This window comes from Balaenoptera acutorostrata, chromosome 1 (genome assembly GCF_949987535.1).
Source record: "Balaenoptera acutorostrata chromosome 1, mBalAcu1.1, whole genome shotgun sequence".
NCBI classification, from domain to species: Eukaryota; Metazoa; Chordata; class Mammalia; order Artiodactyla; family Balaenopteridae; genus Balaenoptera; species Balaenoptera acutorostrata.
The window spans coordinates 82091885-82119716 of record NC_080064.1 but is presented as its reverse complement, the minus strand read 5'-3'; the positions used below and the strand labels follow the sequence as shown (position 1 = coordinate 82119716).

General features: G+C 36.5%; 1 protein-coding gene across 8 annotated transcripts in view; it reads left to right on the top strand.

Annotated features, from left to right (window-relative positions):
* EVI5 (ecotropic viral integration site 5) overlaps nucleotides 1–27832 on the top strand; it is a 231103-nt gene that overhangs the window by 135655 nt on the left and 67616 nt on the right. For 5 of the 8 annotated variants that reach the window (XM_007169596.2, XM_007169594.3, XM_057554948.1 and 2 more), the window contains 3 exons: nucleotides 16215–16349; nucleotides 19814–19954; nucleotides 21119–21277. In XM_007169596.2, coding sequence (XP_007169658.1) covers nucleotides 16215–16349; nucleotides 19814–19954; nucleotides 21119–21277 — 435 coding nt within the window. The remainder of the gene's footprint in view (nucleotides 1–16214; nucleotides 16350–19813; nucleotides 19955–21118; nucleotides 21278–27832) is intronic. The other 3 variants (XM_057554966.1, XM_057554961.1, XM_057554938.1) reach the window with 1 other exon arrangement.

Sequence of the window (27832 nt, the reverse complement as noted above, 5' to 3'; positions counted from 1 at the left end):
ATGGGCATTTAGGTTGCTTCCATGACCTGGCTATTGTAAATAGTGCTGCAATGAACATTCGGGTGCATGTGTCTTTTTGAGTTACGGTTTTCTCTGGGTATATGCCCAGTAGTGGGATTGCTGGGTCATATGGTAATTCTATTTTTAGTTTTTTAAGGAACCTCCATATTGTTCTCCATAGTGGCTGTATCAATTTACATTCCCACCAACAGTGCAAGAGGGTTCCCTTTTCTCCACACCCTCTCCAGCATTTGTTGTTTGTAGATTTTCTAATGATGCCCATTCTAGCAGGAGTGAGGTGATACCTCATTGTAGTTTTGATTTGCATTTCTCTAATAATTAGTGAAGTTGAGCATCTTTTCATGTGCTTCGTGGCCGTCTGTATGTCTTCTTTGGAGAAATGTCTATTTAGGTCTTCTGCCCATTTTTGGATTGGGGTGTTTGTTTCTTTGATATTGAGCTGAATGAGCTGTTTATATATTTTGGAGATTAATCCTTTGTCCGTTGATTCATTTGCAAATATTTTCTCCCATTCTGAGGGTTGTCTTTTCGTCTTGTTTATGGTTTCCTTTGCTGTGCAAAAGCTTTGAAGTTTCATTAGGTCCCACTTGTTTATTTTTGTTTTTATTTCCATTACTCTAGGAGGTGGATCAAAAAAGATCTTGCTGTGATTTATGTCAAAGAGGGTTCTTCCTATGTTTTCCTCTAAGAGTTTTATAGTGTCCAGTCTTATATTTAGGTCTCGAATCCATTTTGAGTTTATTTTTGTGTATGGTGTTAGGGAGTATTCTAATTTCATTCTTTTACATGTAGCTGTCCAGTTTTCCCAGCACCACTTATTGAAGAGACTGTCTTTTCTCCATTGTATATCTTTGCCTCCTTTGTCATAGATTAGTTGACCATAGGTGCGTGGGTTAATCTCTGGGCTTTCTATCTTGTTCCATTGATCTATGTTTCTGTTTTTGTGCCAGTACCATATTGTCTTGATTACTGTAGCTTTGTAGTATAGTCTGAAGTCAGGGAGTCTGATTCCTCCAGCTCCATTTTTTTGCCTCAAGACTGCTTTGGCTATTCGGGGTCTTTTGTGTCTCCATACAAATTTTAAGATGATTTGTTCTAGCTCTGTAAAAAATGCCTTTGGTAATTTGATAGGGATTGCATTGAATCTGTAGATTGCTTTGGGTAGTATACTCATTTTCACAATGTTGATTCTTCCAATCCAAGAACATGGTATATCTCTCCATCTGTTGGTATCATCTTTAATTTCTTTCATCAGTGTCTTATAGTTTTCTGCATACAGGTCTTTTGTCTCCCTAGGTAGGTTTATTCCTAGGTATTTTATTCTTTTTGTTGCAATGGTAAATGGGAGTGTTTCCATAATTTCTCTTTCAGATTTTTCATCATTAGTGTATAGGAATGCAAGAGATTTCTGTGCATTAATTTTGTAACCTGCAACTTTACCATATTCATTAATTAGCTCTAGCAGTTTTCTGGTGGCCGTTTTAGGATTCTCTATGTATAGTATCATGTCATCCGCAAACAATGACAGTTTTACTTCTTCTTTTCCAATTTGTATTCCTTTTATTTCTTTTTCTTCTCTGATTGCCGTGGCTAGGACTTCCAGAACTATGTTGAATAATAGTGGTGACAGTGGACATCCTTGTCTCGTTCCTGATCTTAGAGGAAATGCTTTCAGTTCTTCACCATTGAGAATGATGGTTGCTGTGGGTTTGTCATATATGGCCTTTATTATGTTGAGGTAGGTTCCCTCTATGCCCACTTTCTGGAGAGTTTTTATCATAAATGGGTGTTGAATTTTGTCAAAAGCTTTTTCTGCATCTATTGAGATGATCATATGGTTTTTATTCTTCAATTTGTTAATATGGTGTATCACATTGATTGATTTGCGTATATTGAAGAATCCTTGCATCCCTGGGACAAATCCCACTTGATCGTGGTGTATGATCCTTTTAATGTGTTGTTGGATTCTGTTTGCTAGTATTTTGTTGAGGATTTTTGCATCTATATTCATCAGTGATATTGGTCTGTAATTTTCTTTTTTTGTAGTGTCTTTGTCTGGTTTTGGTATCAGGGTGATGGTGGCCTCATAGAATGAGTTTGGGAGTGTCCCTTCCTCTGCAATTTTTTGGAAGAGTTTGAGAAGGATGGGTGTTAGCTCTTCTCTAAATGTTTGATAGAATTCACCTGTGAAGCCATCTGGTCCTGGACTTTTGTTTGTTGGAAGATTTTTAATCACAGTTTCAATTTCATTACTTGTGATTGGTCTGTTGATATTTTCTGTTTCTTCCTGGTTCAGTCTTGGAAGGTTATACCTTTCTAAGAATTTGTCCATTTCTTCCAGGTTGTCCATTTTATTGGCATAAAGTTGCTTGTAGTAGTCTCTTAGGATGTTTTGTATTTCTGCGGTGTCTGTTGTAACTTCTCCTTTTTCATTTCTGATTTTATTGATTTGAGTCCTCTCCCTCTTTTTCTTGATGAGTCTGGCTAATGGCTTATCAATTTTGTTTATCTTCTCAAAGAACCAACTTTTAGTTTTATTGATCTTTGCTATTGTTTTCTTTGTTTCTATTTCATTTATTTCTGCTCTGATGTTTATGATTTCTTTCCTTCTGCTAACTTTGGGTTTTGTTTGTTCTTCTTTCTCTAGTTTCTTTAGGTGTAAGGTTAGATTGTTTACTTGAGATTTTTCTTGTTTCTTTAGGTAGGCTTGTATAGCTATAAACTTCCCTCTTAGAACCGCTTTTGCTGCATCCCATAGGTTTTGGGTCATCGTGTTTTCATTGTCATTTGTCTCTAGGTATTTTTTGATTTCCTGTTTGATTTCTTCAGTGATCTCTTGGTTATTTAGTAACGTATTGTTTAGCCTCCATGTGTTTGTCTTTTTTACGTTTTTTCCCCTGTAATTCATTTCTAATCTCATAGCGTTGTGGTCAGAAAAGATGCTTGATATGATTTCAATTTTCTTAAATTTACTGAGGCTTGATTTGTGACCCAAGATGTGATCTATCCTGGAGAATGTTCCGTGCGCACTTGAGAAGAACGTGTAATCTGCCGTTTTTGGATGGAATGTCCTATATATATCAATTAAATCTATCTGGTTTATTGTGTCATTTAAAGCTTCTGTTTCCTTATTTATTTTCATTTTGGATGATCTGTCCATTGGTGTAAGTGAGGTGTTAAAGTCCCCCACTATTATTGTGTTACTGTCGATTTCCTCTTTTATAGCTGTTAGCAGTTGCCTTATGTATTGAGGTGCTCCTATGTTGGGTGCATATATATTTATAATTGTTATATCTTCTTCTTGGATTGATCCCTGGATCATTATGTAGTGTCCTTCCTTGTCTCTTGTAACATTCTTTATTTTAAAGTCTATTTTATCTGATATGAGTATAGCTACTCCAGCTTTCTTTTGATTTCCATTTGCATGGAATATCTTTTTCCATCCCCTCACTTTCAGTCTGTATGTGTCCCTAGGTCTGAAGTGGGTCTCTTGTAGACAGCGTATATATGGGTCTTGTTTTTGTATCCATTCAGCCAGTCTATGTCTTTTGGTTGGGGCATTTAATCCATTCACGTTTAAGGTAATTATCGATATGTATGTTCCTATGACCATTTTCTTAATTGTTTTGGGTTTGTTTTTGTAGGTCCTTTTCTTCTCTTGTGTTTCCCACTTAGAGAAGTTCCTTTAGCATTTGTTGTAGAGCTGGTTTGGTGGTGCTGAATTCTCTTAGCTTTTGCTTGTCTGTAAAGCTTTTGATTTCTCCATCAAATCTAAATGAGATCCTTGCTGGGTAGAGTAATCTTGGTTGTAGGTTCTTCCCTTTCATCACTTTAAGTATATCATGCCACTCCCTTCTGGCTTGCAGAGTTTCTGCTGAGAAATCAGCTGTTAACCTTATGGGAGTTCCCTTGTATGTTATTTGTTGTTTTTCCCTTGCTGCTTTCAATAATTTTTCTTTGTCTTTAATTTTTGCCACTCTGATTACTATGTGTCTCGGCGTGTTTCTCCTTGGGTTTATTCTGTATGGGACTCTCTGCGCTTCCTGGACTTGGGTGGCTATTTCCTTTCCCATGTTAGGGAAGTTTTCGACTATCATCTCTTCAAATATTTTCTCTGGTCCTTTCTCTTTCTCTTCTCCTTCTGGGACCCCTATAATGCGAATGTTGTTGCGTTTAATGTTGTCCCAGAGGTCTCTTAGGCTGTCTTCATTTCTTTTCATTCTTTTTTCTTTAGTCTGTTCCGCAGCAGTGAATTCCACCATTCTGTCTTCCAGGTCACTTATCCGTTCTTCTGCCTCAGTTATTCTGCTATTGATTCCTTCTAGTGTAGTTTTCATTTCAGTTATTGTATTGGTCATCTCTGTTTGTTTGTTCTTTAATTCTTCTAGGTCTTTGTTAATCATTTCTTGCATCTTCTCAATCTTTGCCTCCATTCTTATTCCGAGGTCCTGGATCATCTTCACTATCATTATTCTGAATTCTTTTTCTGGAAGGTTGCCTATCTCCACTTCATTTAGTTGTTTTTCTGGGGTTTTTTCTTGTTCCTTCATCTGGTACATAGCCCTCTGCCTTTTCATCTTCTCTGTCTTTCTGTAACTCTGCTTGGATTTTTTAAAAAAGACTCATTGGAATATGTGGTAGAGGGGATTACAAACATCTTTTTTTGGGATCATATGCTGGGAGGGAGAGCAACTTTTAAAGTTTTTTTCTCCTTTAATATTGTCTTGCATAGAATCATATTCTGGACTCTTTGATAGTACAGGCATTTTCTCAGATGCTTTGGCCGTAACAATGGAAATGTACCATATTCCCACACTATCATAAATTTTGTTTATTTTTGAAACAAATAGATTTTATAGGTTATTTTTGCACCATTGAATTTCCACTCCCATTGTTTAATATATGGTTTATGATAGAGGGGGGTTTTGTTGTTGTTTTTTAAACCAAGAGTTGACTAGCTAATTGATTCAGCAAATAATGTTTCTCACTTACTATGAAAAGTACAGTTTAGTTCTGGCAATATAGTGGTAAATCACACTATCCTTGGCATTGATTGTATAGTATTTATAGAGATAGATATTGCGAAAATTATTTAATTAGAGTGGCAATTAGTACTACAAGAGAGAAGAATACAGGGTTCCATGAAATATGTGGGGTCCTTAACAGGACATAAAATTATCAGGTCTTGAATAAATACAAGAAACATCTTTAAATACAAGCATTTACTATTCACTGGGGCACTTATATATTCTTCAAACATTGAATGTGTGAGTTCATTTTTTTGTTGTTTTATTCAAGATACAAATAAAAAAGACTATTAAGGGCATTCTAATTTATCTTTACTTTTGTAACTTTTACAACACCAGAAAAGCACTTGGGATTAAAAAGTAGGTGGGCTAGAGACTCCACTAAAAAAAAATTTCTGTCAGTTTCATTGGAATGGGATTGCTGGTATCACAGAAGCAGTATGACATTCACTGACAAAAATAAATTTGATGTAAGTGTAGGAAAGTCATTCATTATTTGTGGACCTTTAAATAAATGGCCCCTTGCTGATTTATCAGCCATCGTAATTGTGGCAGTTGTCATTTGGTAAAACAAATTGTATATTTTTCCAGTTTACTAATTTGAATATGAAGTATATTCTTAGGAATTTATTACAAGAATATTATGTGAGATGTTTAGTTTTTTTTTTAGGTGTTTAGATTTTAATATTATACCAGTAATTCTTAGAACAGTACATATTAAAACAATATATTAAGCTCTTAAAACATATTATTTCAACCCTTATATGACTTAAATGTTAAGCCATATAAGGGTTCTGTAATCCATATTCCCAGTTAACAGAATTGCCAGTCTGTTTGCCTTGCTGAGTCTTTTTAGTTTACTTATTAGTAAAGTGGAAGTTGTGGTGAAGGTTAAATGAGAATACAAAGCGCTTAGCATGTGCCTGACATATAATGAGCACTCAGTAGATGTTGGCTACTATCTTCATTGTTGTTATCATCATAAACTTTAAAACCTATTTTATAGTGAGTGGAACAGGAACGGGAACATCTTAAAGCAGAACAGCTGCATCAGAAATGGTCAAGGCTTGGGCTTGATATGATAGCTGTTATTAAACCTCACTTTAGGGGACTTCCCTGGTGGTGCAGTGGTTAAGAATCTGCCTGCCAATGCAAGGAACACGGGTTCGAGCCCTGGTCCGGGAAGATCCCACATACCGTGGAGCAACTAAGCCCATGCGCCACAACTACTGAGCCTGTGTGCCACAACTACTGAAGCCCAGGCGTCTAGAGCCCGTGCTCCACAACAAGAGAAGCCACTGCAACGAGAAGCCCGTGCACTGCAACGAAGAGTAGCCCCCACTCGCCGCAACTAGAGAAAGCCCACATGCAGCAACAAAGACCCAGTGCAGCCAAAAATAAATAAATTAATTAAATAAGTTAAAAAAACCCAAAAACCTCACTTTGAGCTTCTCTTGGCTTTGATGATTTCTTTCTTCCTCTCAAAAGTTTATCATTCTTTTCCTGACCTCAAGTCAACCTCATAAAAGCCCAATTTTTGTTTTGCTTTGTATTAAAGTTTTCAATGCAGTGTTGTTGGTTTCAGGATTTTGATTTTTTTTTATTTTTATTTTTTTTCTTTCTATTTGGTCTGGGAAAACTATAAAATGAGTTGGGCCAACCATGCTAAAAAGTTTCCTAAATAGACATGGTACTAGGAATTTTTGTTCCCCAATGTTCACTTGTTTCATAGCCACTGTCTTCCACGGCACTTCCTCCTGGTAAGCAGCTGGAAATGCCCACATGTGCTGCAGTTTTTTTTCTCAGGCTGTGTGGTACCAGTCACCTTTCCTGGCATCTCTTATTCCACTGTGAGGTAGTTGAGTTAAAAGGCTTAATAAAAAAACAAAAACACCCTTGTTTTATAAATGACACTTTTTTCCCTGTGGAAAAAAATTTTAAATTGAAACAGGTAGTTTACAGTACACAGTAACATCTTTTAACACTGGTACTTTGATGCCATTTCTGCCACTCACTGGTTGTGTGTCCTTGGACAAGTTACTTCTGCATATAATACAAACGTCTTGTCCTGTATATAATAACGGGTGGTTGAGACTTAAGTGAGTTGGTCCTCTAGAATAATGCTTGGCATAGAATGAGTGCTTAATAAGTGGTAGCTATTATTAAGATTAGTATCGATATTACCATTATTTCATCATTATGATTCTACCAGCTTGCTTTGCCAATGGCATAAACTGCAAGTAATAAAACCCAAAACTTAAAAGACCTAAAACTGACAGGTAAAGTTTTTAATAGACTAAACATTGACAAGTATATCACTTTCCTGATCAAATTTAGATCTACATAATTTTGAACAAGGAGAATTGGAAATGGTAGAAATAAGTACCAAATAAGAGAATTCAATTGCAGAAGCTCTGAGTCAATTGAAAGGGACCAAAAACCAAACAAGAACAATAAAACCTCTAATCAATGTTTAATCTTATTTATAAATTTATAAGATTTATTAGGGTTCTCCAGAGTAATGGAACCAATAGGACAGACAGACAAACACACACACACACACACACACAGACTTACTGTAATTGGCTCATGCCATTATGAAGGCTGAGAAGTCCAATGATCTGCCTTTTACAAGCTGGAGACCTAGAAAAGCCAATGATGTAATTCCAGTTGAAATCCAAAGGCCTGAGGGCCACAGAAGCTGAAGGTGTAAGTTCCAGTCCAAGGGTCCCAGCTCAAGCAGCAGGCAGGAACAGATCCTCCCTTTTTCTACTTTTTGTTCTATTCAGGCCCTGAATGGATTGGATGGTCCCCACTCACACTGGAGAGGGCAGTCTACTGAGTCATCTGGAAACACCTTCACAGACACAGCCAGAAGTAATGTTTAATCTGGGCATCCCATGGCCTAGTCAAGTAGACATAAAAATTAACCATCACAAGTCCAACCCTTGTCAACTTGGCACCCATGCGCATCTCCTTAAACCATACTTAATCTCCAGATAAAATAACAAGGTCATAATTCTGCATAACTTGATACAGTTATATCCTGAGCATAACCAAAAATGTACTAATGCCTTTCTCTGAAGAGGAGGTAAAGTCCTTGAGTGACGTTTTCTCTTCTTGTATCTTAAATATCCTGTAACTTAAATGCTATACTGTAAATACTATACTATAAAACAATACTTAAATGCTGTAATATAAAGTCAGTGCATCTTATATTGCATGATAAGGGAATAAGAAAGGAAAGAAAACAGATACAAACGTATTCATAGCAAAATTAGGAGGAAATACCCATGACGGTTAGAGTCCTCGTTTCTGTAAGTGATCATGTGGTTGTAGCTAGTATTTGTAGCTGCCTATTCTTCCACTACCCACTCTGTATTCCTTTGCCTTCAAAAAGCACCTCAGCTGGTCATGGTTCTTTGCCTGGTGGAGTGACCCAAACCTTCACTCCTGAAGGATCTGGGCCATTAGTAATCCTTCCTGGATTGGGTTGTTGTAAATTTTTAGTGACTTTAATCACAGGGCATGATAATACTAAGAGACACCCCAAAGGATCTCCTATGTTCCACATATATTCTTTCCTGATCTCCATTGTGGAGTAGTAGTCCACTTTCCCGTCGGTAGTCAGGATTGATCAGTCAACCAGACCAGCACCGTAATTCCCTTTTTTGCCTATTGATTCAGATGCATGAGGACCCAAAGCGGTTGGATGAGTCTTAACTTCCAGTTTACTGTCTCCTCGTGGAAGCATTCCTCCCTCAGGCAGTAAGAGCTCTAGACCAGCAGAGCATAATGTTGCAAAGCAAACATTTTGTTGGTGAGTCTGTAGCAACAATAGTGTCACTCCTATTTTCACCCCTTGACCCCTGGATCTATGAATTATGGGAGAAATGGCACTGTATATTGGACAGTGATTCACAGCATATTCATTCTTCTGGAGAACCTTGCCCCAGCCCTGCAAGGTATTGCCACCTAGCTGGCACTGTAAATGAGTTTTCAAAAGGTCATTCCACCTTTCTGTCAAGTCAGCTGCTTGATATTAGGGAACTTGGTAAGACTGGTGAATTCCATGAGCATGGGCCCATTGCTCTACTTATTTTGCTATGAGGTGCACTCCTTGATCAGAAGCAGTGCTGTGTAGAATACCATCACGGTGGATAATGCATTCTGTAAGTCCATGGATGATAGTTTTAACAGAAGCATTGCATGCTGGGAAGGCAACTTCATATCCAGAGTAAGCATCTGTTCCAGTAAGAACAAAACGCCCCTTCCATGATGGAAGTGGTCCAATGTGATTAACCTGCCACCAGGTTGTTGGCTGATCACCCCAGGGAATGGTGTCGTATCAGAGGCGCAGTGTTGATCTCTGTTGCTGGCAGATTGGACACTCAGCAGTGGCGGTTGCCAGATCACCCTGGTGAGTGGAAGTCTGTGTTGCTGAGCCCATGTATAATCTCCATCCCAGCCACTATAGCTACTTTGTTTATAAGCTTATTGGACTTTCTGAGGAAAGAGGCTGACTGGTATCCACAGAATGGGTCAGTCCATCCAATTGATTTTTTAAATCCTCTGCTGAGGTCACCCTTTGGTGAGCATTCACATGGGAGACAAACATCTTCACCTTTTTAGCCTATTCAGAGAGGTCTGTCTACATACATCTTCCCCAGATTTTTTTGTCACCAGTTTTCACTTCCTTTATGTTAAACCAAGGCATGTCCAGCATTTCCAGTTCACTCACTGTGGGCTGTGGGCCACCCTTTGGTCCATGTTTCAGCCAACCAACCAAACAAATGTTAGAGTTTCTTCTAAGTCCCTAAGTCATAGCATTAAATGCAGAGTCTCCGTTCAGTGAGCCTATATCAATACTAAGAATCGATCCCAATAAAAATACTTTTTGTTCAGTAATGCATATGAATGTAATTGAATAGAGCTAATTGCTATATACAGAAATTGATAATGGGATGAAATTGGCTTAGTGGAGTTAGATTGATTCTGAATACTTTATTAAAGTGTATCAGTGCTTGTATAATTTTCATTAACATGTTTGTATTGATAAACATGGAATTAAAACTTCCTTAGACTCAAAAGGTAAGAAAACACCTACCTGGGCCAGGTGGTGGAATTGTAAAAATGCCTTCTACTACAATTTAGTATGAGATGTAACATAAAATACAGGTATACATCAGATTGTGGGTTCAGTTCCAGATCACTGTGATATAAAGCAAATATCACAATAAAGTGAGTCACACAAATTTTTTGGTTTCCCAGTGCATATAAAAGTTATGTTTACACTGTATTGTAGCCAAGAAATATGCAGTAGCACTGTGCCTGAGAAAAACAATGTACACACCTTAATTAAAAAATATTTATTGCCAAAAATGCTAACCGTCATCTGAGCCTTCAGTGAGTTGTAATCTTTTTGCTGGTGGAGGGTGTTGCCTCGATGTTGATGGCTGCTGACTGATCAGGGTGGTGGTTGCTGAAGGTTGACAATTTCTTTAAAAAAAAACAAAGTGAAGTTTGCCACAGCGATTGACTCTTCCTTTCATGAACAGTTTCTCTGTAGCATGCAGTGCTGTTTGATAACATTTTGCCCACAGTATAACTTCTTTCACTTTTGGGGTCAGTATTCTCAAACCCTGCCACTGCTTTATCTTTATACTTTTTAACTAAGTATATTTAATATTCTCAATCCTTTGCTGTCATTTCAGTCATCTTCACAGCATCTTCACCAGGAATAGATTCCATCTCAAGAAACCATTTTCTTTGCTTGTCTGTTAGAAGAAACTCCTCCTGCAAGTTTTACCATGAGATAGCAGCAATTCAGTCACATCTTCAGGCTCCACTTCTTTTTTTTTTTTAATGTAAGGGCTTGGGTGCTCTTATAGCTACTTTATTTATTTATTTATTTTTGACTGTGTTGGGTCTTCGGTTCGTGCGAGGGCTTTCTCTAGTTGCGGCAAGCGGGGGCCACTCCTCATCGCGGTGCGGGGACCGCTCTTCATCGCGGTGCGCGGGCCTTTCACCATCGCGGCCCCTCCCGTTGCGGGGCACAGGCTCCAGATGCGCAGGCTCAGTAGTTGTGGCTCACGGGCCCAGCTGCTCCGTGGCATGTGGGATCTTCCCAGACCAGGGCTCGAACCCGTGTCCCCTGCATTAGCAGGCAGATTCTCAACCACTGTGCCACCAGGGAAGCCCTTCAGGCTCCACTTCTAATTCTAGCTCTCTTGCTGTTTTCATCACATCTGCAGTTACTTCTCGCACTGACTTGAACCTCTCCACGTCATCCATGAGGGTTGGAATCAACTTCTTCCAACCTCCTGTTAATATTGATATTTTGACCTTTTCCCATGAATCATGAATGTTCTTAATGGCATCTAGAATGGTGAATCCTTTCCAGAAGGTTTTCAATTTACTTTTCCCAGATCCATCTAAGGAATTGCTATTTATGGCAGCTGTTGCCTTACGAAATGTATTTCTTAAGTTTTTTGAAGACTTGAAAGTTGGTATTATTCCTTGATCCATGGGCTGCAAAATGGATATTGTGTTAGCAGGCATGAAAACAGCATTAATCTCATTTTACATCTCCGTCAGAGCTTTTGGGTGACCAGGTGCATTGTCAGTGAGCAGTAATATTTTGAAAGGAATCTTTTTCTGAGCATTAGGTCTCAACAGTGGGCATAAAATAGTCAATAGACCATGTTGTAAACAAATGTGCTATCATCAAGTCTTTGTTACCATTTAGAGAGCATAGGCAGAGTAGATTTAATTCTTAGTGGCCCTAAGATTTTTCAGAATGGTAAATGAGCATTGGCTTCAGCTTCAAGTTTCCAGCTTCATTAGCCCCTAACAAGAAAATCAGCCTGTTCTTTGAAGCTTTGAAGCCAGGCATTGACTTCTCTTCTAGCTGTGAAAGTTTTAGATGGCATCTTCTTCCAATAGAAGGCTGTTTAATCTACATCAAAAATCTATTGTTTAATGTAGCTGCCTTCATTAATGACTTTAGCTAGGTCTTCTGGATAACTTGCTGCAGCTTCTACATTAGAACTTACTGCTTCACCTTGCACATTTATGTTATGGAAAAGGCCTCTTTCCTTAAACCTCATGAACCAATCTGTTTTAGCTTCAAACTTTTCTTCTGCAGCTTCCTTACTTCTCTCAGCCTTCATAGAACTGAAGAAAGTTAGGGCCTTGCTCTGGATAAGGCTTTGGCTTAAGGGAGTGTTGTGACTGGTTTGATCTTTAATCCAGACCACTAAAACTTTTTCCATTGTCAGCAATAATGCTGTTTTGCTTTCTTATCATTTGTGTGTTCAGTGGAATAGCACTTTTAATTTTCTTTAAGAGGGACTTCCTGGTGGTCCAGAATCCGCCTTCCAATGCGGGGGACGCGGGTTCGATCCTTGGTTGGGGAACTAAGATCCCACATGCTGCAAGGCAACTAAGCCCACGGCGCCAGAACTACTGAGTCTGCACACCTCAAGCAGAGAGCCCACATGCAGCAAACTACAGAGCCCATGCGCTCTGAAGCCCGTGTGCCACAACTAAAGAGAGAAAACCCACACGTCACAACTAGAGAGAAGCCCGCACACCACAACTAGAGAGAAGCCCACGTGCTGCAATGAAGAGCCGGCGCACCGCAACAAAAAGATCCTGCGTGCCGCAACGAAGACCCCGCATGCCACAATGAAGACCCAACGCAGCCAAAAATAAATAAATAAATAAATAAATATTTTTTAAAAAGTCAGGACCATTGTCAAAAAAAATTTTTTTTTAATTTCCTTTTTAAGAACTTTTCCTTTACATTCACAACTTGGCTGTTTGGTGAAAGAGCCCTAGTTTTTGGCTTATCTTGGCTTTCGACATGCCTTCCTCACTAAGTTTAATCATTTCTACCTTTCGATTTAAAGTGAGAGGCATGCAACTCTTCCTTTCTCTTGAACACTTGGAGTCCGTTGTGGTTTATCAAATGGCCTGATTTCAATAGTGTTGTATTTCAGGGAGTAGGGAGGCCCGAGGAAAAGGATGGGGGGAACAGCCAGTCTGTGGAGCTGTCCGAACGCAAACAACGTTAGTAACACCAAAAGTCACTGGTCACAGATCATCCTAACAAATATAATAATAATGAAAAAGTTTGAAATATTGTGAGAATTACCAAAATGTGACACTGACTTGAAGTGAGCAAATGCTGTTGGAAAAATGGCACTGATAAACTTGCTTGAAGTAAGGTTGCTACAAACCTTCAATTTGTAAAAATTGTAGTATCTGCAAAGTGCAATAAAGCGAGGAACAATAAAATGAGGTATGCCTGTATTAAATAATACCCACTGTAAGCACTATAACAGTTAGATGGTGATACATAAGGCTGTTGCGGTGGTTCAGTGAAAGAGATGAGAGCATAAATAAAAACAATGACTGTGAAGATGGAAAGGAGCAGACAAATTCGAGAGATGTGGAAGTTACTAAGATTTTGTGATTGATTTGGTATGGGTTGAGTATAAGAGGGGAAGTTTTGACTTGGTCAGTTGTTAGATGGTGGGATCCTTAGCATATAGTAGTAAATACATGAGGAGGAAAAGATGGGGAGTCCAGTTTTGACATGTTGAATGTGAGGTGAGTATGAGGCTAAACCGATGAAGAAAACCAGTAGGAAGTTGTGAATATGAATCTGTAGCTTAGTAGAAAGATCAGAGCTGAGAATATGGACTTGAGAGTCATCACTCTCTATGTATCTGTGTATCTGTCAATATCTATCTATATATTTATTGTCCCTAGAGTTCCATTATTGTGTGTTCTTTCTTTCTCCCTCTTCCTGTCCCTCTTTCCCTCTTTTTTTTTTTTTAAACTATTTTATAGATTCTTCCTTGGTGATCTCATCCATTGTCTATATAGACTTATACAGAGACAAAATCTGATACATATACACAGTATCTGATAGTGTCTTTAAACAGACTGTATTAGTGGATGAAATCACATAGGAGGAATCTACAAAATAAGAAAGTTAACAGGAAGATTGGGAAAAAACACACAACATTGAAACCCTGGGGCCTACTGATTGATACACACAGACATATACACACACACATACACGTAGACATACATACCTATAATTAAGTAGTTCAGCTGACAGAGGAGACAGAGAAGATATGAGGTAGAACCATGAAAGAGTAATACCTTAGAATCTGAGGGAGGAGAAATTTTTGAGTTGTCAGTTGTTTTAAATTCCAAAGACTATCTGGTGAAGGTAAGAGCTGAATAAAAGGGCTTTCCATTGAGTTTTTATATTGTTATTGGGTATTAATATTGTTAGCGATTAGAGCAGTTTCATCAAGGGATGAAGACTAAAGCTAGTTTGCAGTGGGTTGAGGAACAAATGGGAAATATGAGAAGAGAAATAGCATGTACACTATAGAATGTATCCCGTTAACAATAGAGGATGATTAGAAGTTTTGTAAACTTTATTGATAAAAATTTGTTCCTAATATTAGTACAGTTTTTTTTTACTTGGTTGGATCAGTTGGATTATACCAGATCAATGGTTTCATTCTCATTTTGACCATTTGGGTTTGATGTATTCCTGGGGCTCTCCTGATAGAGTCTTGGAAAATAAGCGTGAAGTAACATAGAGCTTTAGATTAAGAGCAAAAAATTCTAGTATTACTCATAAAGTAACTATGATCTAATTAAACAAAAATCATGGCACCTGCATTTTGGATGTGGGCATTCCAAAATTGCCATTCTCCTATTTGGTAAGGTAAGTATTTGCTAAGGTGTTATACCTATTGCAGATGTACTTCTTGTATTGAAGTATTGTTTTAATAGTATCAGAAAATTACTAGGAGAAACAACATGTAGTACACTGAATTAAAAAATTCTCAAAAAAAAAAATTCTCATTTGCCTAATAAGTGAACAGTACATTTTTAAAAATATCTTTTTGGGTAACTGGGGCAAGGGAGTACCATATGTTTTAATTAAGTATTTAATAGTTTTTAAATAGAGTTTTAATTTGATGTCTATTTTGTTCCTAATGTATTGAAGAGTAAAAGGAACCATTCTTTACTTGTGCCAGTTCAGTGGGAGATTATTCCCTATGACTCTATGTTGGAATTTTGAGTTGTCGCTATTTCTTTACTACGTGGGTTAAATGCGACGTGTTAGTTTATTTTAGGAAGTCTTTTATAATAGTGAATTCAATATCTTTTTGCTTTTTTGAACAGCTTTGTGTAGAAACTAGTTTAAAAAGGGATTTCTTAAGTAGCTGTATTGGTATAAAGTAGGAAAGGAAATGGAAAGGTTTCATGCTTCCATGGCTAATTTCTTTATGCAGCATCTTCTTTTTTTTTGCTTCCAGCAGTCATTTTCATGAGTATATTTAAATAGATCTACATTTCTAACAGCAAATACATTTTTATTCTTTTGGGATTTAAGATGGTTCACGTTATGGTGATGCTTTGTTTTTATTTCTATCAGGTTAAAATAGAATTTTCAGTAAATATGTACTTGTCTTCTGTAGTCTGTAACGGTGCTGTCTAATAGTAATATAATGTGAGCCAGATATGCATTCTAAAACGCCATGTTAAAAGGAATAATTAATAATTAATGAAATTAATAAATAATAAAAATTTTATTTGATTAAATATTTTGTTTAACTCGAGGCATTTGGAATATTATTTCAACATATAATCAGTATACAAATTACTGAGATATTTTGCCTTTTTATTTCACGTTAAGCCTTCAAAATCCAGTTTGTATTTTACACTTAAAACTTTTCTTAATTTGGACTTACCACATTTCAAGTGCTCAGTAACCATATGTGGCTGGTGGTTACAGTGTTGTACAGTTCAAGTCTATAGAGTTGGAACAAATTCTTAGTATCTGGATGGATGGACAGATAAAAAAAGATATTTATCTCCTATAAATTGGATTTGGTTAGTGTAATAACATTATGAACAACCAATAATATGATCATCTTTATAGATATCAAACCTGGAATTTTTTGTTCATTGGAAAGTTAATTGGAGGACATAAGCTGGAAATATTAGGTGGATGGAACTTTTACGATCTGGTGCCCTCAGTAGTTGTATTGTGTAATTGCACTTATTTTTATTATATATACATGCTCATACTTCTGGAAAATTTCAGTGTATGTCTATAACTTGTAGCATAAATGCAGTTCCAACTACAATGAAGATTTTGTGCTACAGCTAGAGAAGGAATTGGTCCAAGCCCGACTGAGTGAAGCTGAGTCTCAGTGTGCACTAAAGGAAATGCAGGATAAAGTTCTGGATATAGAAAAGGTAAGAACAACATAAATGCTTTCATTCCGAAATTAGAGGGGACATGTGATAGATATTTGTTAAGTACTTACTGAGCAGTGAAATTGGACTTGGTATTTTTGCACATCAAAAATCTTACATATTATAAGAGAGGAAAGGAAAAAAATACATGATTCCCATTTATTCTTTGTTGTTGCCATACTACTCAAAGTGCCATATTTAGGGTAAAAATGGAGGTTAGAGCCCTTTTAGAGGAAAACAACCAGGATAATTTTGAGATGAATAATGTTTAAATGTCGGAGAAGAGAAACTTAGGGGATAGAAATTAACCATCGTCAAGATGAATAGTACTTACAGCATTTAGAATCACCAGACTGCACCTGGTACAGTATCTCCCAGACTTCTCGTTTCTGAAATTCTGGGAGAAGTGGGACAATTTGAACTGTAGCAGTCTACAAGTTAGTAATATTACCTCTTGGCCGTTGGCCCAATACTAACCCTTTTTGTTATGTTTTTTAGTATATAAAATATGCTGAAAGCATTTGTCTTAAGCACATTTCAATTAATGTAATTAAACAGAAGGCAACAACTTCTAGAAGAATTAGATTTAGCTACAAAAAACTTGCCATATATTTGTTAAATTAATTTATGGAATACTTTTTGGGTCAATCCAGACCATAGTGTATTTTTTAATTTAAAGCCTGTGCTAAACACAAGTGAAAAGAACTAAAAAATCACATTGGTAGCTTTTTTAAAAAATGAAAATTACCATTTTTATCCCTATAGTATATAAATACATCATGTTGCTTTTATCCAAATAAAAGGTAAATTTCAAAAAAAAAATCCACTGTAAAATTTACATTCTGACTAAGCACAAAAGTACACAAATATTAGGTCTAATCAGAAATTTCAGCTGACAAGTGAACATTTTTACTTTGAAAATATGTAGATCTGAGATATAGAAGTGAATATTTTGATTGGAACACATTGCAAATATACCTTGTTTTCATGTAAAAATGATTTTTTTAAAGAAAAAAAATTAACCATCATCTTCAAATATTATAATACCTTCATCTGCAAGAGGTGTAGAAAATAGACCAATACATAAACATTTCAGCGAAAATTTCATCTGAGAGTAACTGTTACAGCTTTCCAAGCTGCAGAAAACCACCTCCGAATATATAGGAAGATCTTAGCTGGAGGTGTACTTACAGAAGCTAACTTGATTTTAGATTTCTTATAACCCTCAGACTTGAGAGTCTCTGTTCCAAATCACAAACTCTGAATCTCTGTTTTCTCATCTATAAAATCATAGATGATTTGGGCTCTGTGTTGCGTTTGTTTCTTTGGCCTTTAGGTAGTATCTAGCCATTGAGTCAAAAACTCATAAATAATGGACATGAAAGATACCCTCAAATTGTTCTTTACTGTTTCTTAATGAAATAGAATAGGGTATAACTACAATCAATAGTGGAATAATTTTGCTAGAAATCTACTTGCTATTTTTATATTATTTTTGGAAAACTTATTCTCCTGTTTGCTGAGAAAGAAGCCGGCAAGAATGCTGTAAAAATTGCCTAATTGAGAGTATTCTGGGCTCCATGATTTAGGTAAGAATCTGGATCTTTTAGTTTTGAATATTTGGTAGAAAGAAATGTCCTTGGGTCCAATTTAAAAATAAATTTTTTAAGTAGCTTTGTTGGTATTCATGTTATAGAGTAGAAAGGAAATTGGAAGGTTTCATGCTTCCTATGGTTAATTTCTTCATGCAAGATACTTTTTTTAATGCATATACAGTAAATTTCTGGTTTTCAATTGAGAAAATATTTCAAGTCCATCATAAAAATGTGTAGTTGACAAGAATAACTTTATTCCATCATCTCTGTGGGCTGAAATCTTCATGAAATATTTCAGAGATAGAAAATTTCATGGACTCAGGACTTGAAATTTCAATAGTACTTCAGTTTACCTAAGGAGCTTTTACTAGGGCCTAATTTAGGATTCTTTGGTCATTCCCCAGAGCAGTTTAATATGGCAACCCTATATCCTGTGGTGGGTCTTTCAGCATGGTAGGAGATTAATCTAAATCTTGTACCCTTGAAGCAAATATTTAGGTCACCTTGGTGCTTATTTCTTGAATATTGATATAAACAGTGACTAATGTACAGATATTTTACACTCCCTTTTCAAAATGATATGCTGAGAAAATATAACAAAACAGATTTTGGATTATTCTCTTCCATAAATCTTTAAAATATAAATGATGTTCATGCTTTGTAGTCCTAATCAGAGGTTAGTATGTTCACTGCCGCATTGAAAAACATTTTGAATCCTGTTGCTCCATAATTCTGATTAATATTTTATTAAACAAAACAGAGTTAGACTTTCTGTGTCCTCAGCATTAAGTACAGTTACCCTTATACCTTCCTGGTGGGAATGTAAAACGTGCAACTGCTTTGGAAAAGTTTGACAGTTTCTTAAAAGTTAAATGTAGAATTACCATCTGATCCAGCATCTCTGCTCTTTCATATATACTCAAGAGAGTTAAAAACATATATCCACACAAAAACTTTTACATAAATGTTCATAGCAGTGTTATTCATAGTAACCCCAAAGTGGAAACAACCCACACTTCCATCAACTGATGAACGTGTAAATAAAATGTGGTATATCTGTACCATGGAATATTATTTGGCAATAAAAAAATGAAACTTGAAAACATGCTAAGTGAAAGAAGCTAGTCATAAAAGGCCATGTATTTTATGATTCCATTTATATGAAATGTTCAGAATAGGCAAATTCATAGAGACATAGATTAGTGGTTGCCAGGGCCTGGGGGTAGGGGAAACGTAGAGTGACTGCTAATGTTACAGGGTTTCTTTTGGGGGTGATTTAAATGTTCTGAAATTAGTTTGTGATGTTGGTTGCACAACCCTGTGAATACTCTTAAAAACCACTGACTAGGGACTTCCCTGGTGGTGCAATGGTTAAGAATCCACCTGCCAATGCAGGGGACATGGGTTTGAGCCCTGGTCCAGGAGGATCCCACATGCCGCAGAGCAACTAAGCCCGTGCACCACAACTGCTGAGCCCGCGTGCTGCAACTACTGAAACCTGCGCGCCTAGAGCCCATGCTCCGCAACAAGAGAAGCTACCGCAATGAGAAGCCTGCACACCACAACGAAGAGTAGCCCCTGCTTGCTGCAACTAGAGAAATGCCATGTGCAGCAATGAAGACCCAACGCAGCCAAAAATAAATTAATTAATTAAAAAAACAAAACAAAACAAAACCCACTGACTAGTGTTCATTAAGAGGGTAAGTTTTATAGTTTGTGAATTATATCTCAGTAAAATTGTATAAAATTAAGTGCAATTACATATGGGAGAAAACAGCTCATTATTTTGCTATATTTTATTGTTATATATGCTGTATTTTATTCTTTAAATTAAAAAAAAATCCCCAATTAAATTTTCTCTTGCTTTAGAGAAACAACTCCTTTCCTGATGAGAATAACATGGCAAGGCTTCAAGAGGAACTCATTGCTGTGAAACTGAGAGAGGCAGAAGCTATTATGGGTTTAAAAGAACTTAGACAACAAGTCAAGGATTTAGAGGAACACTGGCAGGTATGTCAAAATATTTTGTGTGCTTTAAAAAAGAAAGGTAAAACCTGAATATCCATTTTGTGTGAATTTGAAGTAGTTAATGACCAACACTAGGATCTGAGTTTAAAGTGAGAAAGACCCTGTTTAATATACAAAACTGAGAGCATTTATAAATTGAAAGTACCTTTAAACTTTTTCTCCCTTTCTGATTCTTATAAGTAAATAAAAGATAAAATAGAGATCAAGTCGTATTTTTGTTGTGTTGGTATACCATTGTGATTTGTGTAACTTTTTCTAAAGAACTAAAAGAAAATACTTCTTTATATAGTACTTATTTCTTCTCCTGTTGATATTAAATTCATTGGTCAGTATGAAACATCAGAAGGGTGACATCAATATAAATTTGTTTATGAATTTGTAACTTCTTTTGAAAATGGTTTTCCCACAAAATAAAACAGACATTTAGTTAGTTATATGCCCACAAATTTATTCACATATGAGGGAAACTATTGATAAGTAGCAAAAAAAAAAAAAAAACAACCCAGAATCTATAAGACAGAAGGGAGAGAGGAAAGAAAAAAAAAACGACACATCTTTTCAGAATAGTGATCTTGGTATGAATTTGGGATGGAGGATGCATCTAGCAAAGACTGAAGTTATTCCTTTACGTTGCCATGGCTTTTTTTTTTTTTTAAGAAGTATCAGGTGGCATTAGAAATTAGAAACAAATGAAACAAAACTGTCCTTCACCACAGATATTTTGAGAACACTGCTCTTCTAATATTGTTTCCTTAATTCATGAAGGGCCCAATTTTCCCTTTTTCTTGGGATTTCATTACAAAATAATGCAAAAATCTCTCAGAAAAAAAATTGGGGTGAAAAATATATTCTTTACAATAATTAATCCACAGTATAAAAAAAATTTGAACTATATCTGAGTTTATATCCCAGATCTGCCACTTACTGGCTGTGTGACCTTTCTGAAGTTACTTACTCACCATTTCCATTTTCTTACCTCTATATTGAAAATAATAGTGTTTAACTTTTAAGATTTTCTGGGGATTAAATAAAATGATTCATATAAAGTGCCTTATACAGTACTGGGCCTGAAATAAGTGCTTCGTTAAGTTGGCTCTTACTGTAATACTGGGAATATTTGTTGCGATCTAATTTTTTATATTTCAGCGCCACTTAGCTCGTACTACTGGGAGATGGAAAGACCCACCTAAGAAAAATGCTGTGAATGAGTTACAAGATGAACTGATGACCATTCGACTTAGAGAAGCTGAAACACAGGCAGAAATAAGAGAAATAAAACAAAGGATGATGGAAATGGAAACACAGGTATAATGGGAAAGCCTAATAGCTTTAAAAAATACTGTTAGCCCATTAAAAGTTTATGCACAAATTGTATCATCCTTAGAACAGAGCCAAAAGGTGGACACATGAAACTATCTAGACTGCAGTTTTCTAGCCCAGATAAAAAGGGCTAAAACTGTATTCCTTGACAGCGGAGATTTGATATCTTCTTTGACTCTTTCAACAAAGTTTAAACAAGTCATAAAACTCTATATGACTTTGTTTCGTTGTTGTACAACCTGAAAGGGAATACTCATGTTGAGCAAAATTTCTTAACCTCAACAATATTAACATTTGGGACCAGTTAATTCTTTATTGTGAGACTGGGCTGTGCACTGTAGTATGTTTAGCAGCATCCCTGGCCTCTCTACGAACTACCGTATCCCTCTACCCTCTACTCAGTAGCACCACGCCCCTGCCACATTGTGATGGCCGAGAGCATCTCCACACATTGCCAAATGTCCCCTGGGGGGCAAAATTGCCCCTGGTTGAGAACCACTGATGTAGAATATAATGTGAATGATGCTTCCTAAAGTTGTGTAATGTGGTGACTCTGAGCAGTCATTTCCAAAATTACACTTCTTTCTTCCCAAGTCCCCTTTTCTCTAGTAAATCTTATCTCAAATATGCTTGACTTAAGATCTGCAAAGTCCTTTTTATGTAACCCATTTACATTATAAAAGTACCTTTGGTACATTTGGTTTTTATGTGGTACATCTGTGTGGACTATATTCTTTATTCTCTGTAATGTTATTCCGTTTTCAAAATACTTGTTCAGTCAGTAGGGGGCATAGTTAACTCATATATCATTCTGTATACTTACTGCAAAATGATTATCCCAAACACACTCATACATAGAGAGAACAAACTGATGTTCATCAGAGGGGAGAAGGATTGGGATTGGGAGAAATAGGTAAAGGGGATTAAAAGGTACAAACTTCCAATTATAAAATAGTTTTCATGGGGATATAATATACAGCATAGGGAATATTGTCAATAATATTGCAATAACTTTGGACAGTGATGTTATCAGACTTACTGTGGTGATCAATTTGCAATGTATATAAATGCCATACCGTATGACATTTATATGTCACTACGTTGTATACCTGTAACTAATATGTCAACTATGCCTCAATAAAAAAATTAAAAATACATAGAAGATATTAAAAAAAATGATTATCCCAACTTGAACATGGTAACGTGGATATGTAAATCCTTTAGATTAAATATATCTTGTTTTACATTGTTCAAAGTTATTTTCTTGTATTGTTCATTGTAATTAAAAATAACAGTAAGATTATGAAAAGTAGAAATCCAGCTTTGTGACGGTAAGTTTTATTTTTATAATCAGATTTTATCTCAGTATAGATATTAAAGATGCAAATACAACTTTTAAGCCAGTGTTCAGGATTTATTTCAGAGTGACTGTAGGTACATGGATCAAACTCAGCAAATGTGGTTTTGGGAACTTGTGACTACAAAGCAGTATGCAACCATCAAAGATCTTACACTTGAGAAATCAGGCATGCACAAACTGTATTTAATATAAGTCACTATATGAGATAATCAAGGTTCACTAAATTTACTGTGGTAATCATTTCGTAATATATGTAAGTCAAGTTATTATGCTGTATACCTTAGACTTATACAGTGCTATATGTTAATTATATCTCAGTACAACTGGAAGCAATATATAATTCAGAAATTTGTAAGTAGAGAGTTAGATAGAAATTTCTATGGAGAATAGGACAGGACAGTTAATTCCAACTTGGTGGTTTGGAGAAAGGCTTCCTAAGGAATCTGTATTTTGCACTGCACCTGACTAATGAGCGTGGCTCCTAAATGTCAGTGCATGTACTGGTGATGATCCATGAAGTTTTCTCATTGCAAAGTGAGGAAAATAAATACAGATAGTGTCGTGTGATGTTAATGCTGTATTAGTCATCTAAAGAATATTACATCAAACACCCATGTATCCAGCATCCAGATTAAGAGATAGGTCCTTGATGATACATGTAGCTCCAGTTCTTTCATTTTAATGACTTTTTAGAAAAGTCCTTGGTTTATGGAGCCACTTTCCTCTTCGTACCGATTTTTGCTGTTACACACAGGGCTGCTCTGAGCATTCTTGCATGTTTTCTTGTGTATATCTCTAAGAGTTTCTTTAGTACAGGGGTTCTTATCTTTTTTGTGTGCCATGAACCCCTTTGGCAGTCTGAAACCTATGGACCCCATCTCAAAATAATGTGTTTTTTTTTGTTTTTTTTTGTTTTTTTAAATTTATTTATTTATTTATTTATTTATGGCTGCATTGGGTCTTCGTTTCTGTGCGAGGGCTTTCTCTTGTTGCGGCAAGTGGGGGCCACTCTTCATCGCGGTGCGCGGGCCTCTCACTATCGTGGCCTCTCTTGTTGTGGAGCACAGGCTCCAGACGCGCAGGCTCAGTAATTGTGGCTCACGGGCCTAGTTGCTCCGCGGCATGTGGGATCTTCCCAGACCAGGGCTCGAACCCGTGTCCCCTGCATTGGCAGGCAGATTCTCAACCACTGCGCCACCAGGGAAGCCCCAAAATAATGTTTTTTAATGCATAAAATATATAGGATTCCAAAGAAAACCAGTTATACTGAGGTACAGTTATCAAAATGCTAAAGAACAAGTTTGTAATATGGAATGCAGACACAGAGACATACACAACATATTCCCATTGCAGGAATCAGGTTTTTCATAATTTAGATTTTTTTTGTACCTAAATTAGATTGTACTATAATTTTCCTTGTGGGGGAGACTTTTATCTGGTTTTGGCACCAAGGTAAGCTGGGTGAATGAGTTGGGTTGTATTTAACTTTTTCTGTTCTCAGAAGTTTTATGTAAGATTGAAATTACCCATTACTTGAATATTTGCTGGAATTCATTCCTTTTTTTTTTTTTTTTTTTTTTTTTTTGGGCCAGGCGGTATGTGGGATCTTAGTTTCTCGACCAGGGATTGAACCTGTGCCCCCTCCAGTGGAAGCACGGATCACTGGACCACCAGGGAAGTCCCTGGAATTCATTCCTTTAAACAGTCTTATCTTTTTGTTTTGTTTTGTGGGTGTAATAATTATTGATCCTAGTTGTTGAAGGGTTATAGATCTTTTCAGGTTTTCTGTCTCTTCTTGAGTCTGGTGCTGTAAGAGGTGGTAAACTTCTTCCAGACTTTTTAAGAAAAGAAAGAAGGCACAAATAAACACTGTTAGGAATGAGAAAAAGGGACATAAATATAGATCCAGTGAAAATATTTTTTAAAAACATGCTCTGAACAAGTTTAAGTGATACATTTGAAATTTGAGTATTTAGATGAAATGGGCAGTTTCCTAGGGAAATATAATTTGACTTGATGTGATTTTTGCTTTGTTTTTTTCTTGAGCTTCTGGGACCTGTGAATTTGTGACTGCCATGAAATTTGGAAATTTCTTGGTCATTATTTCATCACATATTTCTTCTCCCACACTCTCTTCTTCAGGGATTCCACTTACACTTATGTTAGATTGTTTGATGTTGTCCAGCAACTGTTGGATGCTCTATTCTTTTCCCTCCCATTATTTTTTCTCTTTGTATTTCAGTTTCTATTGACTGACATATTTCTCTTGATTTATCACTAAGTGTACTGATTCTTTCCTCCAATTTGTGAGTTGTCTGATGAGCTGTTGAAGGCATTCTTTACACCTGTTACTGTGTTTTTTACTTCTAGTATTTCTGTTTAATTCTTATAGTTTTCATTTCTTTGCTGATATTACCTATCTGATGTTGCATATTTTTCACCTTTCCCATAGAGCCCTTATTTTAAATTCCCTGTCAGATAATTTCAATATCTGTGTCATATATGAGGCTGGTTCTGTTGATTGCTTTGTCTCTTGAAAGTGTTTTTTCTTTTACCTTTTCCTATGCTGTGTAATTTTTTGTTGAAAACTAGTTGTGTATCTTGTGTAGGACAGTAGACTAAGGTAAATAGTTTCTTGCCTGGAAATGGGTACATCTTTCCTTCTACTAGGTCTTTAATGTGGGGGATTTGAGTTAATATAGTCAGGAGTTGGGCTGGTTTGAGGTTTGTTGTTTCTGTGGTTACCCTCATTGCACCACGAGCTTCAAATTCCTCTAGCAATATCTTATTTTTAGATCAGGGGCTGGTTTGCCAAAGGGTTTTCTTAACATCTTTAGGTCTTCCCTTTGTACAGTACTTCAGGGGAGGTCAGTCCCCAGCAGTATTCCACTGTTACTTGTTACAGGAAATGGAGGGTCAGAGAACACTTCTGCCCTATTGTTCTGATAAAGCCTTAGTCTTAGGCTGCATCATGTCCCTGGATCTGGGGTGTTTGGCCTCATTAGTGCTCCTGTCCTACCCCCAAGCTATAGCCCTGCCCCTTCCCCAGATGCACTGGTTTTCCCCGGGCCCCAGAGACAACAATATTTGTTATCCTGCTCCAAGCAGATTAAACCTTTTGTTCTGTAGAGGAGATAAGCAAGGATTAGTGCCCCTCACATATCAGCTGCTTTCCCCCTCCCTGCGGCCTGTACCATGGAGATCTCTTTCTCAGGACTCTCACCAATCTTTTTTGTGTGTACCTGTTGGGGTCCATGAGGGAAAAGTGTGTAAGAGTTTGTGCACTCTATTCTCCCCACGGGCTCCACGCTCTCTAGCCAGCCCACACTTGAGCTCCACCAATTCAGTGTTTATTCTAGCTGAATTATTCTTAACAGCTTGTAGCAGCATCTGCCCTGTCTCTTAGATTTTGAGCTAGTTGGTTGTCCTGTGACCTCACCTCTCTGGGTTCAACATTAGTCATGAACTTAGAGTTTGGCTGGCTTTTTTTTTTTTAATTGAAAAGGTGGAAACAATGTTCTTTCTGATTCTCTACATCCCCAATCAGAAATCGGAAGTCTTTATTATGATGTATTTGAAATTATTTTATTTTGTATTCTGTTTCTTCTTTCTTTCCATGTGTTTTCTTCCTTTCTTGCTTTTTATTGGATTTAGTTTTTTCTTTCTCCTTCTATTAGTTTGACTTTTATAATTCCTTTTCTTTTTTATTAGTGTTTATTACCTGAAGAAAAAAAAAAAGGAAGAAAATGCTTGCCTGACTGAACAAAGTCTAAAGTTAGTAATTATCTCTGTCATTCTTCCAAACTATATAAGGGCCTTAGAATAACTCATGTGTTCTTCTTACATCTTACGATTGTTGTACATTTTTTTATATCTCCAAATTCCTAGGCATTATTATTGTTTTATGGAGTCAGTACTCCTGTGGATTTGTCTACTTGCATGCCAATTTTTTGCTCTCTTCTTACTTTTATCACAGTTTCTTTCCAGTTTCGATCATGAGTTGTGAACTCTCTCACTTTCTTAAAATAAATGTACTTTTCTCTCACTCTTGTATGTTGTTAGCTGAGTATACTTTTATAGGATGAATTTTTTTTTAAGCACTACCAATTTTTCCTGTTGAGATGTCTGCTGGATATTTCACTTTCCGCCTTCACAGATACTCAGTTTTTCCCTTAATTTGCCTCTTCTTTTGTTTAGCATTTTGTAAGTTTTGTTATAATGTATTTTGATGAGGCTTTATTTATGTTGATATTTATCCTGTTTGGGACTAGTTGTGCTTCCTGAGCTGTAGATACATATGTAGTAGTTGTTGTAAAAGATTCCCAGCTATTACCATCTTCTTAGGCCATCGTGTCTCACTTTTTTTTCTGCAACACCTGTTAGGTATATTTTATCCTGCAACACCTAATAGGTGTATTTTATACCCCCTTATTCTCTTTTCTGTGTCTCAACATCTTCTGGGACACTAATTGTTTCTTCAGTGTGTCTAATCTCCTGTTTAACCCTTATATTGAATTTTTAACAGCCCTGTCTGTTAATTTTAAAAATTATATTTGGTTATTTTTCAAATTTGCTGAATTTTTTTGACAGTGACCTGTTCTTTATGTTTTTGCTTCCTCTTTTTATGTCTATGTCTAACAATTTTAAACATAAACTATTTTGTATAAAGTCCTTATGTGATTATTTTACTATCTAGAGTTCTTAAAAATCTATTCTTGCTATTTATTTATATTTTGTCTACCATTTCTCACTCATAGTCAATTCTTGGATTTTGTTTATGTGTGAGTGTTTTGTTTTGTAATTTTGGATCGTGGAATGGTACTCAGGGGTGTAGGGAGGAGTTTTGTCTGTGGGAATTCTTTGCAGCTTATGTTGAAGGTGTGTCCCTCTGAAGTATAGTTATTTGTCTTAATGGTAGGAGGTAAGACAGTAAAAAGAGGTTGTGGAACATTCTGAATACAGTACTAAGAAGTTCACTCTTAATTTTGTAGACAGACAGTGTTCATTGATTGAAAGTGAGAAAGAAGGGGGTGACGTTAGAGGATGGTCTTAGGAAGGAGGCATTTCTTCTGTGAGTCAGGAAGGTGAGTAGTGAAGATGAAGAAACCTGGAAGTGGTAGAAAGTTTTAGAGCTTAAATCTATTGGATGATCCAGATTTTAAAATTAAAACAGGAGGCAG